Below are 13,438 nucleotides of genomic sequence, written 5' to 3' on the forward strand. Positions count from 1 at the left end.
AAGAGGAAAGCATGTCATTTAATGGTGGTTTGTTAGTTCAACAGTTATTAGTGGATTGATCAGCTGAAATGCCATATTAAGAGGAGAATCAAGAAGGTTTATGAGGTTTTTTTAAGAGTGTGTATTTCTTTATATGCAATTTCCACCCATGAAAGATTGAAAACCTATAATACCTTAGAAATGTGGGTAGGCTAACAATTTCGCTTATATTTTTTTAAAAAATATTTTATTTATTTTTTTTACATTGTATGAAAACACTGCTACGCTAGAAACCAAAACAGAACTTTTTTTCAGGAAACTGCAGGTCTCCAATAAACAAGGTGGTGAAATTCATTACCCACATACACACAATCACAAACATCCATGAGAGAATTCAAACACAGCCTGTTGGTTGGGGAGCAGATACATTACCACTAGGCCAACCATTATCTAGGAGACATATACCCTGAAGTTGTTTAAACTTCAGTTCCATCAATGTCAATTAAGTGTCTTAGATATTTAGATTGTATTAGTTAAACAATAATAATACAATTATTTTTGAACTAGTCTATGTCCAGAAAAAATAAATCTAATGAAACCAACTTGGCATTTTACTTCCTCTTGACTCAGAATATGACCCTTCTCCCAGTGGTGATCAGTTATTGGAGATTCTTCTGTTAATGTCCCTATACATTCCATCAATGGCATACGCACTGCAAAATTTCCTTGCATTACCTGCTCTAGAAATAATGTTGACTGATCAGCTTCATCACGGATCTATAAAAGAAAAATTAAATCATTACTTGAAAGCAAGCACACATGCTCACATAGCATGCTTAAGAAACAACTGTAACATTTAATAGTTAAAAAAAGAAAGAAAAAGAAAAGGTACTTTATTAATTTTAACCAGAAATATCTTTGACTGTTACTGCAGTCTAAGCACAGAAGTAATTTATTTGAAAACCTAAATAAGATTATAGTATTACAATATAACATATTATAAACACACCTCACATACAAGTACTATTTTATGCTTGCTGAATGAATTTTTGAAACATCCAGGGATAATCAGGAGTTACACTAATCACATCATTTAGTCACATATTTGAGCATAATCTAGAAATGAAATATCTAGTCTTGAGACTATGGTAGGAACTGTTTGGCATATATTTTGGATAGTTCGACATAAGAATATAAGTCAAGTCACTGTCATGATACATTCTGATACTGCATTCCATTCTAAGTATATTTTTTAATGCTTCCAACGTACTGAAGACATCCATCTAGCAACCAATACTATGGGACCAAACCTGGTATTCTCCTCAGGAAGTCATAATTTCCTGTTTTGTAGTTCAGCATGTAACCTTTTCTGAATGGAACATCCATATACTTAGCCACTTTCTAAATCAGTATAGCACTGTGACCAATCAGAAGCAGAATGTAACAACTTTAAATGAACACCCCCCCCTCTAATACTATAATCAGCTCTAACACTCTTTGACCTTAAGTTACTTCTGTCACATTCTGTTTGAGGAAGTTTTCTCACAGTGGTCCAATAAATTCAGTTTCATCCTTCTCATGAGAAGAGGAAACATTTTTTGATCGTTTGAGGAGAGGAGATGTCATTTTTTGAAAGTGGCTATTTTCCATGATAGGGATGGATGTCACATGAGTATAATGAAACATGTGAACTGTCAGAAAGACTCAGAAGAGTCTTTCTGACAGTTCACAGGAAGCTAGATCATGAATAACCAAGATACCACAAGGCCTTCTTGTCCTGGTGGTAGTGTAGAAATGATAAAGAAAAAGTGTTAATTCAGGAGCACATCTCTTCAGTATAACTGGTGGGATGCTAGGAGATCTATAAGCCTTTTTGGTATCTAAGTTATTCAAGATTCTTCTGAGTCTTTCTGGAAGCAAGACAGAGGATTCAGGATTCATACAATGCAATGTTCCAAGGAAAACAGGAGGGGCAATTTGCATGGTTAATCTATGCAGGAGTTGGATGAGAAGAATGATGTCAGGTGGTCAGCTTTATCTCTTGGTGATATTGCACTGTCATCTGAGTGAAAAAGAAGGGGGGGGGAGAGAGAGAGAGAGAGAGAGAGATGGCAGTACAAATAGACAGAAATTGCACTCAACAGCTTTGCAAATGACGACCAGAAATAATAACTGCCATTGATTCAGAAAATATTCACTGCATTTCTCTTTCAAAGTCAGATCCCAACCTTGTTAATGATGGTTTTACAGGTGCTGTAGAGTTCAGTATAGGCAGTGAATGAAGCTGGAATTTTTGTGTCAAGCCACTTCAGGCCTCCAATAAGCAGGGCACTGGTCTCATGCCAGGCAATGAGATTCATCGCCTATCTAAAGACAATCACAAGTATCCATGCCCACAGCAGGATTCAAACCCGTGACCTGTTGGTCGAAGAGCAGATATGCAAACCACTCAGCCAACCAGGATGGCATTAATATATGTTAAGAATATAATAATAATAATACAAGGTAGTTAATAATAATACAGTTGTTAAAGTTTGATAACAACAATGATATTCAAACTACAGTCTATTGATAATAAAAAAATAAAAAAAAATGTACCTTTCTTACTATGCTTTCCATTATATCTGGTGGAATCGCTGTTGGATCATTCTGTCCAGGTCTTGAAAATAGTAAAACAAGGATATATAAATCATCAAAGATACACACACACACACACACACACACACACACACACACACACACACACACACACACACACACACACACATATAATACCAATAAATTAAAATAATGAACCAATTATTAGCTACTCTATATATAGAGTTAACTGAAATTAGATCTGTTTCCAGATAAGAATAATATAAGATTGGAGATTAAAGAAAGGATTCCAGTTAGGGATATAAATGCAGAACAAGAAAACGCACAGTAAACTGAATAGTAGTAATTAGTCAATGAGTAAATATATAGTTCTAAAATTACTAGCTGATATATATGCTTCTAAAAGTTTGGAATGACAGCCACTGTCAGTAAACACATCAAGCATTTCACTGGAATAGGGAATTGTGAACCACTGACAGTAAAGCAGGAGAGCCTGGCTGGCCGAGTGGTTAGTGTATCCACTCTCCAGCTAAAAGGCTGTGGGTTCGAATCCCACCATGGACATGGATGTTTGTGATTGTCTGTGGAAATATTAGTAGTGGTGGTGGTCGGTGGTAGATGGCGTTGGTGTAGTTGAGGTCAGTTGGTGGATTGAGTGGTGGAGACAGAATTGTAGATTAGGTGCCCTCCCTCGATGAGTCTTGGACTCCCCAGAGGTGTGAAATAATAATAATAACACATCAGTCTTCCTCACTACGTCTTGGTCGTGCTTTCTATATCCGTGTGTGTCAAGCCACTGATATAGTCTCACATCTGAACTACAGATCATAACTACTATAAAACTAACTATGATCACAGAGAGAGAGAGAGAGAGCCTCCGTAGCTCAGTTGGTATAGACAAAGTCCTTTGGTCGGAAAGACCCGAGTTCAATTCCTATCTATGGCCTGGTCTCTTTCGACTAAAAGTGAGTTAGCCAGTCTCATATGGAGGTAGAAGGTTTTTTCACCTGGAAACTCAGGTTTCTTGTCCCTCAGAACAGGCAAACCAGCCCTGTAAACACACATGAATTTACAGCCATGAATATTTACGACAACAATCTCCTGAATAGGAAACAGCACTTGAATGGGATGGGATGATCACATAGAGATCTTTTAGTAAGATTGATGGAGTGGATCTAGTAGTAATGGAGGTAGAGATAGGAGAGAATGATCTGGGATTCACTGTGTGGACATTTCTTCTGCATGTGGCAGGTAAAAAAAAAAGGTTGGCTTGGCCTCATCTTTTTAGTGTTCTATCAGGTACTGCTTTCATTCAATTTTTTTTCCTAACTCCTGTTATTACATCACCATGTTGTACAAATATTATTTAATCTCTTGCATACTGTCCACACCATTTCCTACTATTGATTACAGTACACTCCATGTAACTATCAAATGTTACTGTTGGTGACAAAGTCCAAACCATCATTCTGATGAAACAATAATATGCCACTCTACATCATTATGACAATTCACATTTCTCTTGGTTTCCTTATCATTTTCTACAATGTTTCATTTTCTTTCCCATGTCAGCATGCATGCTAACTTAACACATCCTGAGATTCTCCGACTTCAATCTGTCTTCTATTTCTCAAGGTTATAATCTATTTCCAATATAACTTAAACGTTTAACCTCCTTAGTTTAATTTCAGGAAATTCTTTTTTCCATTAAATACTGGAGAAAGTTACACATTTACTGTAGTGGGGCAAAATGCAATGATCATGTAAACAATTTTTATGAACAAAAAAATTTGCCCAAGCATGCCTTTCAACTTTACTTAATTTAAAAATTATATTAACCTGTAAGCAACTATGTCACTTTCTACTTTTAAAAGTATGGTAGCATCAATATCATAAAAAAATATTAGTAGTAATAGTAGCATTGTACAGGAATCTCCATGGAATCCAAAAGACTCATCATGGGAGTCCCCTGCTGACCATTGTTCACACAATGCCTATTATATCTTGTCTTAAACTCATTTTCACTGACAATGCAGTCACTCTGCTAACCAATTACACTTGTTTACCACTATCCAAGGAACAAATCTAGTTTTCACACTCTTATAAACCACACTCTTACCAAACTTCCAGGAAATTAAAAAATTTCATTTCTTCAGCATCTATCTATAATTCCCCCCCCCCTCACACACACCCTTATATTCTATCATATCCCAATCATTACCACCTATAAACCAAATTTTGTAGCCCACAAAACCTTTAATATGTCTATAAAGAGAGCATTTCATAGCCTGTCACTATCTTGGACATCTACCTCTCCACCACATTCTCATCTCCACGCAATCTCAGTGACCAATAGCAGCCTGGATGTAATTGTATCAAAGCCTTATAAAGAGGGAAAATAATCTCCTTACCATCTACACTTATCAGTATACTTCTTAACCTTCAACTGGTCTTAATTCAATAACTATGGCACAAAGAGAAATAATTCAACAGCAAGTTTAATTGTTTCGATATTGTCTCTGTCACAGAGACATCTTCAGGAATACAATGGTAAAATTGTAATAACAGACTAAAAAACATACAAGAAACAATAAGTAGAAGAAATGAAATTAGACTAGATAACGCTCTCTATGGATGCTGTTAGCTAGCCTTAGTTGTTGGGTGGGAGGCTATGAATTAGTTTCCCAAATCTTGGGAAGTTTAACACAACCATATTTATTAAAATTAGGATGCTTTTTTAAAATCTGCTACTGATTCTAAAAAGAGTCTTTCAAGTTTGTATTTACTGTGATGGAGCATAATAGTTTTCTTCAAGTGATTCTATGCAAGACATGGTCATTTAGACCTGACTGACCACATTTGTAATGGCAGGTGTATTTTTTGTGTACATCTAGGTGGATGTTAGATCTCCCAGAATTTTTTTAGAAGAATAGAAAAGGGAAGCTAGCTTCAAATGAGGCTTGAAAGCAGTGCAGAGATATTTCTTTAAGGTTCTGGCTAATTTTTCTGAAGAGCTCTGGATATAAGAAATAGTAATGGCTTTACCGTAAGATGTGAAGAGGTGGAAGGGACAGAAAATTTGTAGATCTTTTTAGCATTGCAACCATAGACATGAAGGTTTGGCAGATAAAGGTGAATATAATAACTATTATATTTCAAGAAATAACAACCTATACAAAATAGTAATTATAACTTTAATTAATACTTTCTTATATTTCGACAATTACACTGCCATCATCAGGGATCATACAAACAATGATACATGCACATAGGCACTAACATTGGTAAAATATGGCTGAAGTAAGGCAACCAGTCAGTAAGCCTAGATGGTGCCCCCTAGTGGACTAGACTGGATGGTCTTGGCCATTGGGCTGAAGATCTGAGGATGAGTGCTTCCCAAATTTGGGGCAGTCTCACACAACCACTGTTGAGGTTTGGAAAGCTTTTCACGGCTGAGTCAGATTCGAGGACTAGCCTCTCATATTTGTATTTGCTGCAGTGTAATAGTGGCCTTCTTCCAGCATATTCTGTGATGGGTGTCCAAAGCATAGTTAGCAAGTCCTGAGTGGCTGTAATGGTGGAACTGGATGTAGTAGTTGTGTTCAGAAATTCAAATATTAGCTGTCCTGTCTGTTTGGCCATAATAAGACAGTTTGCAACTGCAAGGACCTGGTAGGTCAGGGGATTGTAAAGATCAGCCACTTTTTTCAATAAATTTAAAGTATCAGAAAGAGGAATATTTGTGAAGAAGAAGGCAAGATCAAAGCTCACCATGATATCATCAGATTAAGGATTTGAAATGTGTGAATTTTTTTATATAAGTAGCATGGCCAGTAAGTGGAGTTAAAGATTTAGTTAACTGTTTGGTTAATTTACAGGAGGAAGAGTCAGTAGTGTCTACTATGGGACAGAGGGCAATTGGGTTTATGAATTTTTGGGAATCCATATATCCAGGGGGGGGGGGAATAGAAACTAAAAGGTCTGAATATTTTAACAACTTCAGGAGGCCAAGATGCGACCTTTTTTTTAGAAACCTTTTTAATTTTTTTTGTCTGAGACTTGGTGGGATCATAATCTAGTAGTTTATAAGTGGTGTGGTCTCTGAGCAGCACATTCATTTTCCAATTATAGTCAATGGAATTGAGGACAACAGTAGCATCACCTTTGTCAGCTGCAGTAATGATCATCTTGTTATCTATGAGGAGTTTAAGTGTGTGGAGCTGGCTAATGGAAAGATTTCTTTTTGGAGGAAATGTTTGTGATAACTTGTTAGCAACATCAAGCCTGATGTTGGCAATATTAGAAGGTAAGTTGTGCATGTTGCACTAATGCCACATGATCTCTAAAACAGAAATTTGCCAAGGTGCTAAATTGTAACCAAGGCTAAAAAGCACACTAAACGGCTATTTTATTGAGTCTTTTTGATGACAAGTTTACAACTTGTAGTGGCTGATTCTGTGGCTGAGAAGAAGAACTACTACTTATTATATTTTTAATATGTTCATGTTTTATTTTTTTTTTTTTGTTGAAATTCTTTATGGGCAGATTTCTCAGAAATATCAAACAGAATACTCCAAAGTTCAGGGTTGAGAATTCAGGAGTTTTGAAGAGAGCTAATGACTGTATCAATAATAGGTAATTTAGCACAAGTAGCAGTGATTTATTCATGAAGCAAAGCAAACTAGCATATCTGTCAAGGTGGAGAGCTTGAGGAGAATGAAATTTTACTTTAAACTTGACACAGGTGGGTATGATTCCATTGTCCCTACACTTTTTTTCAAGGAAAGCCAGCCGATTAAGTTCCCTGAATAAATGTAGTTTCCACTTACCATACTGTTTGGCTTGAATACAATGTCGTCTCTAGAAAGAATAAGTAAATGAAATAATACAGCAGTTTTATTAATTTCAATATTTTGTCTGTCACAGAAAAATCTTCAGAAATACAATGTCAAAATTGTAATAAACTTTGGAATAAATTGCACAAACTTTGGAAGGAGCCGCTTCCTCCCCACTCTGTTCCAGGTGTTTACAAAGTTGCAACTTAACAATTAGCAATTGTTGGAAGTTTTTTCACTTGGCTATATACTATAAATTAAAGATACCAAGAAGTTATATACTTGGCTTAATCCTTTTTCCAAGTGTAAGCAAACAAAACTTGCTCCTGAAGTATTTTCAGGACTGGGCAAAGGTTGAAACCAGTCTGGGTAGTGACCCTTCCTATAATGCATAGCATTATACATGTCCACAAGGAGATGTACTTTGCATTATGGGATACTAAGGCAAGTGATGTGAAGTCATACCACCTTTACCACGAGTTGCCCAGTCCTGAAAATACTTCAGGCGCAAACTTTGTTTGCTTACACTTGGAAAAAGGATTAAGCCAAGTATATAATTTCTTGGTATCTTTAATTTATAGTATAGCCAAGTGAAAAAACTTCCAACAACTTTCTCTAATCCAGAGTGATTTAATAATAAAGTGATTTAATAATAAACCTTTTGGCAACTCGAATAAGAAAATATGATTTCTGCATTACTTCAACTATACCAGATCTGCTAACATTTGTTTATATGAACACAAAAAATACATTTGCCACCACAACTATGGTCTGTTAGGTCTAGCTGACCATGCCTTGGATACCTTGCATAGAATCAAATTGAAGAAAACTACTATACTCTATCACAGTAAATACAAACTTAAAAGACTCTTTTTAGAATCAGTAGCAGATTTAAAAAAAAAAAAACATCTTAATTTTAATAAATATGATTATGTTAAACTTCTCAAGATTTGGGAAACTCTAATTCTTAGGCCTCCTGCTCACTAGTCTTTACACTAATTTCATTTCTTCCACTTATTCTTTCTTGTGTGTGTGTGTGTGTGTGTGTGTGTGTGTGTGTGTGTGTTATTACAATTTTAACATTAAATTCCTGAAAATGTCTCTGTGACAGACAAAATATTGAAATGATTAAACCTGCTGTTTAATTATTTCTCTTTGTGCTGTAGTTTTGAGTTAAAGACTACTTGGAAGTTGAGAAATAAACTGATAAGTGTGGATGATAAGGAGATCATTTTCCTTTGTTATGAGGCTTTGATACAATCACATGAGTCAAGGCTGATATGCTCACATTTAGTCACTGAGATCACTTGGAGAGGCAAATGTCCACGATAATGACAGGATGTGAAATGTTCTCTTTATAGATAGATTAAAGATTTTGTGCAAAATCTGGTTGATAGGTGTGACAGAGATGAAATACTGAAACAATTAAACCTGCTGTTTATAAATTAAAGATGCCAAGAAATTATATTCTTGGTTTAATCCTTTATCCAAATGTAAGCAAAGAAAGTTTGTGCCTGAAGTAATTTCAAGACTGGGCAACTCGTATACAGAAGCTAATGACTTCACATCACTTGCCTTAGTATCCCTTAATGCAATATGGGAAGGTCCACTACCCAGACCAGATAGAAATATGACTTCTGCATTACTTCAACCTTGTTATCACTTCTGGGTCTGGCTCCCACTGACGAGACCTCAGTAAAGGCGGAAATCGGTCTGGGTAGTGTCGTTTCCCATATCTCGGAAGGGCCCTTCCCAAAGCACATATCTTTACAGGATATGTGCTTCCCAAAGGAATACTATCCTGTAAGGATACTATTATAACAGGGATAGTATCCTTACAGGATATGTGCTTAGTATTCCATAATGCAAAGCACATATCCTTACAGGATATGTGCTTTGCATTATGGGATACTAAGGCAACTGATATGAAGTCATTAGCTTCTGTATATAAGTTGCCCAGTGTTATAAATGTTGGATCCTTATCTTAATTTATTATTTATTATGATTTAAGATGGTATTATTTAGATAGGGGACATAACTCTCTGATTCCCCTTTATATGCCCTATCGAAACTCAAACTACCTATCAATTCTGTGGCTGTCACTTAGATTGCTCATGTGTGCGAATTCGATAAACAAAGAAACTGCCCCTGGATAGAGCCAATTCCTTTATTGAAATTCTGGAGCTGTCTCCTCGTTGGGTTCTGGAAAATTTCTTTGTTAATGCTGAGCCATCCAGAACCCTTAGATCAAAAAAAGCTTCTTAATCAAGGAGTGAACTCTCAGAGTGACACACGGGTATACAATTTATATAATAACAGTTTTCAAGTTAGCTAAATCCCTTATTTTAAACTCTCATTGCAGTTGTGGTCTTCCCCAATTAATTAGTTGTGCTCAGGTTCTATTTAATGAGTGGTGTATTGGATTCATTCATCAGGCAATTTGTTAGGTAAAAGAAAAAGGGTTTATTTATCAAACTATCACAATACAAATTTACCCCCCCCACACAGAAAAAAACTACTGCTTAATGATACTACTCATCCATTTCAATGCCACCTGATTTATCTTTCAACTTGGGTACATTCTGTCCAATACTGCTTCTGTCAAATATTTCTTAACCATTTCTCATGCACAGTTGATATCCTTCCTTTGCATTTCTCTTGTAGTTCCAACCTGTATAAACTTTGGAAATGGCTTGTCCAAGCTGCCTCAATCAATGTGTCATAATTGCTTATCCTGCAGATTATATATAATCTTTCTTAACTAAAAATTTCACGTATTTAGGTTACCTACTAGGTCAAGATTGTATGATCACTCTCTCCCCAATAGCATGAGAATATCAGATGAATCTGGTAATAGCATCAGAAAATTTATAGATAGATCTTCTGATGCTATTACCAGATTCATCACTCTCAAACCCTGGATCCTTATTATCTGAAACACTGTGACCAAGGGATCATAGTGTTTCAGAAAATATATTAGTAGCTGCATAAATTTCATTTCCTCTCACATCCCATGTGTCCTTTCCTCCTTCCAATGTGTGTCTCCACAGTTGAATTCCTGCATAATAATTACTTGCCTGATATTCATTGAGTTAATTTGCCAATGCAAATTACAAGCCATTACAAAATTACAAGCAATAAAGTACAAGCCATTAGGAAAAAGAAAGCCAGGACGTCCTCTTAAACGATGACTTCTAAGGCCGGAACAGGCCATGTTAGGCCTAAATCCTTGATATGCATGATGATGATGATGAATTTGCCAATGCAATCATCTCCGGGTCAATGGTAGCAAATGACTATATATTTTGTCCTGCTGCTCACTTTCACGTCAGATAGCCACAAGTGTACTGTTTCATACACAGCCCTACTTCCTGACTCCTACTGAACTTGTGTTGGTTGCAATTCTTTTGCTGTATCATGAGCAATATATGTCACATTCTATTTAATTATATCCTTTATCAAAAAAATGTCACTAATGCCTATAATTTTTGGCCATGTGAAACTTCTATCCTTTCATCCATCAAATTCATTATATAATATCTATAAAGAATAAACTATTCATCCACATAATTTGTCCAATGACACATTTGTAATCATTGCGCTTTTTTTTTCACTTCTTCCAGTAGCTATTTTGCATCCTCTATCATTCCAGACTTCTTGCTTTTCAAATCATTTGCAGTTGCTTGATAAAAACTATTAACTTTTGACTTTCCCTTTCTGCATTCTAAAGGATCACTAAGATCTTTACTCTAGGAAAATACAATTTTATCATACTCTAATTAAGAATGCTCCAGATCATGAAATTGTAGAATAAGTAATAAGAAAATTTTAAAAAATAGGAGAAACAAGGAAAAATGGAAATGATGTCAAAACGTAGCTGGTACCTGAACTACATTTTTAGTGTACTTTGGCAGATCTGTTTCTATGGTACAAAAAAAAAAAAAAAAAAACAAGATCAACAGAGAGATAACAGTTCAGATATTAAAATAACCTTAAGTAAAATAAAAATGTAACATTCACAGAGATGAAAAAAAAAAAAAAAAAAAACATTTACAAAATAAGCATTTATAAATACTTACATCTGTACAGCAAGCCCCTTTTGTCCTCTAAGTGGATAACTGCTAAGAACAACAGCTCTAAGATTCCTGTGAGCAAAATTAACTCACTCTTTCAATAACTAGACAGCAACAGCATTATTATTATAATTATTAAGATATATGTTAGTATTAAAATCAAAATGCAGTAATACTTTGACATCCAGATCACTGTTCACTGCAAAAAATTAACCAAGATTTCAAGGTTGGGATATGTGTGTGTGGGGGGGGAAATCCTGGATTTCTTCAAAACAATTTTTATTTATTTTTTTATTTATTTATTTTTTTTATTATTACAAACTGCTCAACATAAATAATGCTCAGACATAAAAATTCTACTTTTTTGGGGGAGGAAACACACATGCACACAAGAAACATTATTATTATCATCAAACCTATTTAGTAGATGCAAAAACTATTTAGTAGATGCAATGTCTAAATGTATTCCAAGGGTGAGAAGGTGAAATAAGGTAGGTGTGAGATGGATGAATAAAGAGATTAAGCATGCGATACAGAGAAAAAGGGCATTGTGGAGGCAGCATAAGAGAAGTGGAAGTAACCAATTTCATGTAGGTCTACAAAGACCAGGCAAGGAGGGTGACTTGGTTGGTGAGAGTAGCTAAAGAGGTATGAACAACAGTTAACTAATGAAGCCAAAAAGAATCCTAGGGAGTTCTTTCGATATGTAGCCAGCAAAAGAAAGAATGATTATGGAAGGATGACATTGATTGGAGGAAATGGTATAAAGACAGCTGTTGCAGAATGTGTGGTGGAGATACTTAATGAGCAATTCATAAAGATCTTTCAATCTTGTGAATGTGACTTCATGGAGAGATTGAGAGCAGTTGATGATGGGGAGGAGAGACTGACTGTAAGTGAGCAAGAGGTGTTTGGGGAGTTGAGTAAACTAGATGTAAATAAGGCTGTGGGACTTGATAATATATCACTGCGTATTCTGAAGGAATGTGCCATAGAGTTGACACCTGCCTTGACATATTTTTTTAATACGAGTCTTGCACTTGGTCAAGTTCCTAAAGAGTGGAAGGAGGGCAAGATTGTGCCACTTCATAAAGGAGGTGATCGAACTCAAGCATCAAACTATAGGCCTATCTCTGTGTCAGGTGTTGTGGTTAAGTTGTTGGAGAAGCTTGTGAGAACTAGGATCCAGAGATGGGTTGACAACAATGGTATAATCTTTGATGGACAGCATGGATTTGCTAAAGGGAGGTCATGTTTTAGTAATCAACTTACTTATTACAATAAAGTGACTGCTTCCTTGGACAGAGGAGAAGGATACACAGTAATATACTTGGATTTCGCAAAGGCTTTTGATAGAGTACCTCATGAGAAGTTGACAGTCAAACTAGAGCAGATGGGGTTGGATATTAGATTAGTGCATTGGATTGGAGACTGGCTATCTGATAGGTATCAACAAGTTGTGTATGGGGGTGCAATATCCAGGAAAAGGAAAGTCACTAGTGGAGTGCCTCAGGGGTCTGTTTTAGGGCCATTACTATTTAACTTGTATATTAATGATATTGGCGAAGATTTGGATGGAGATATTCAGTTGTTTGCAGATGATGCAAAGTTGGGAAGAACAATAAAGAGTAGTGAAGATGTTGTGGCCTTGCAAGAAGACTTGAATAAATTGAGTGATTGGCCAGGAAATGGGGATGTGAGTTCAATGTTGCAAAATGTAAGGTTTTAAAATTTGGAAAACAAAGATGGGATGCAGAATTTATGCTTGGTGAGAATATATTGTTGGAGGTAGAGGAAATAAGAGATCTGGGGGTGATAGTGGATAAGGATCTAAAATTTAGGGGACACATCGCCAAAATTGTGAAGACAACACAAAGACTTCTGGGAATGATGCGGAGGACACTGACGTGTAGAAGTAGGGAGATTCTTGTTCCATTGTATAAGGCTTTGATT

At 35.9% G+C, this 13,438-nt stretch overlaps 1 protein-coding gene across 1 annotated transcript in view; it reads right to left on the reverse strand.

Annotated features, from left to right (window-relative positions):
* Positions 1–13,438, reverse strand: part of IntS8 (integrator complex subunit 8) — a 307,298-nt gene that overhangs the window by 230,475 nt on the left and 63,385 nt on the right. Inside the window, exons 5-7 of the mRNA XM_090392448.1 lie at positions 11,492–11,557; positions 2,578–2,638; positions 583–756 (exon numbers count right to left, since the gene is read on the reverse strand). Coding sequence (XP_090248574.1) covers positions 583–756; positions 2,578–2,638; positions 11,492–11,557 — 301 coding nt within the window. The remainder of the gene's footprint in view (positions 1–582; positions 757–2,577; positions 2,639–11,491; positions 11,558–13,438) is intronic.

This window comes from Typopeltis vanoorti, chromosome 1 (assembly GCF_054136105.1).
Source record: "Typopeltis vanoorti isolate ZY-2024b chromosome 1, IOZ_Tvanoo_1.0, whole genome shotgun sequence".
In the NCBI taxonomy this organism is placed as follows: domain Eukaryota; kingdom Metazoa; phylum Arthropoda; class Arachnida; order Uropygi; family Thelyphonidae; genus Typopeltis; species Typopeltis vanoorti.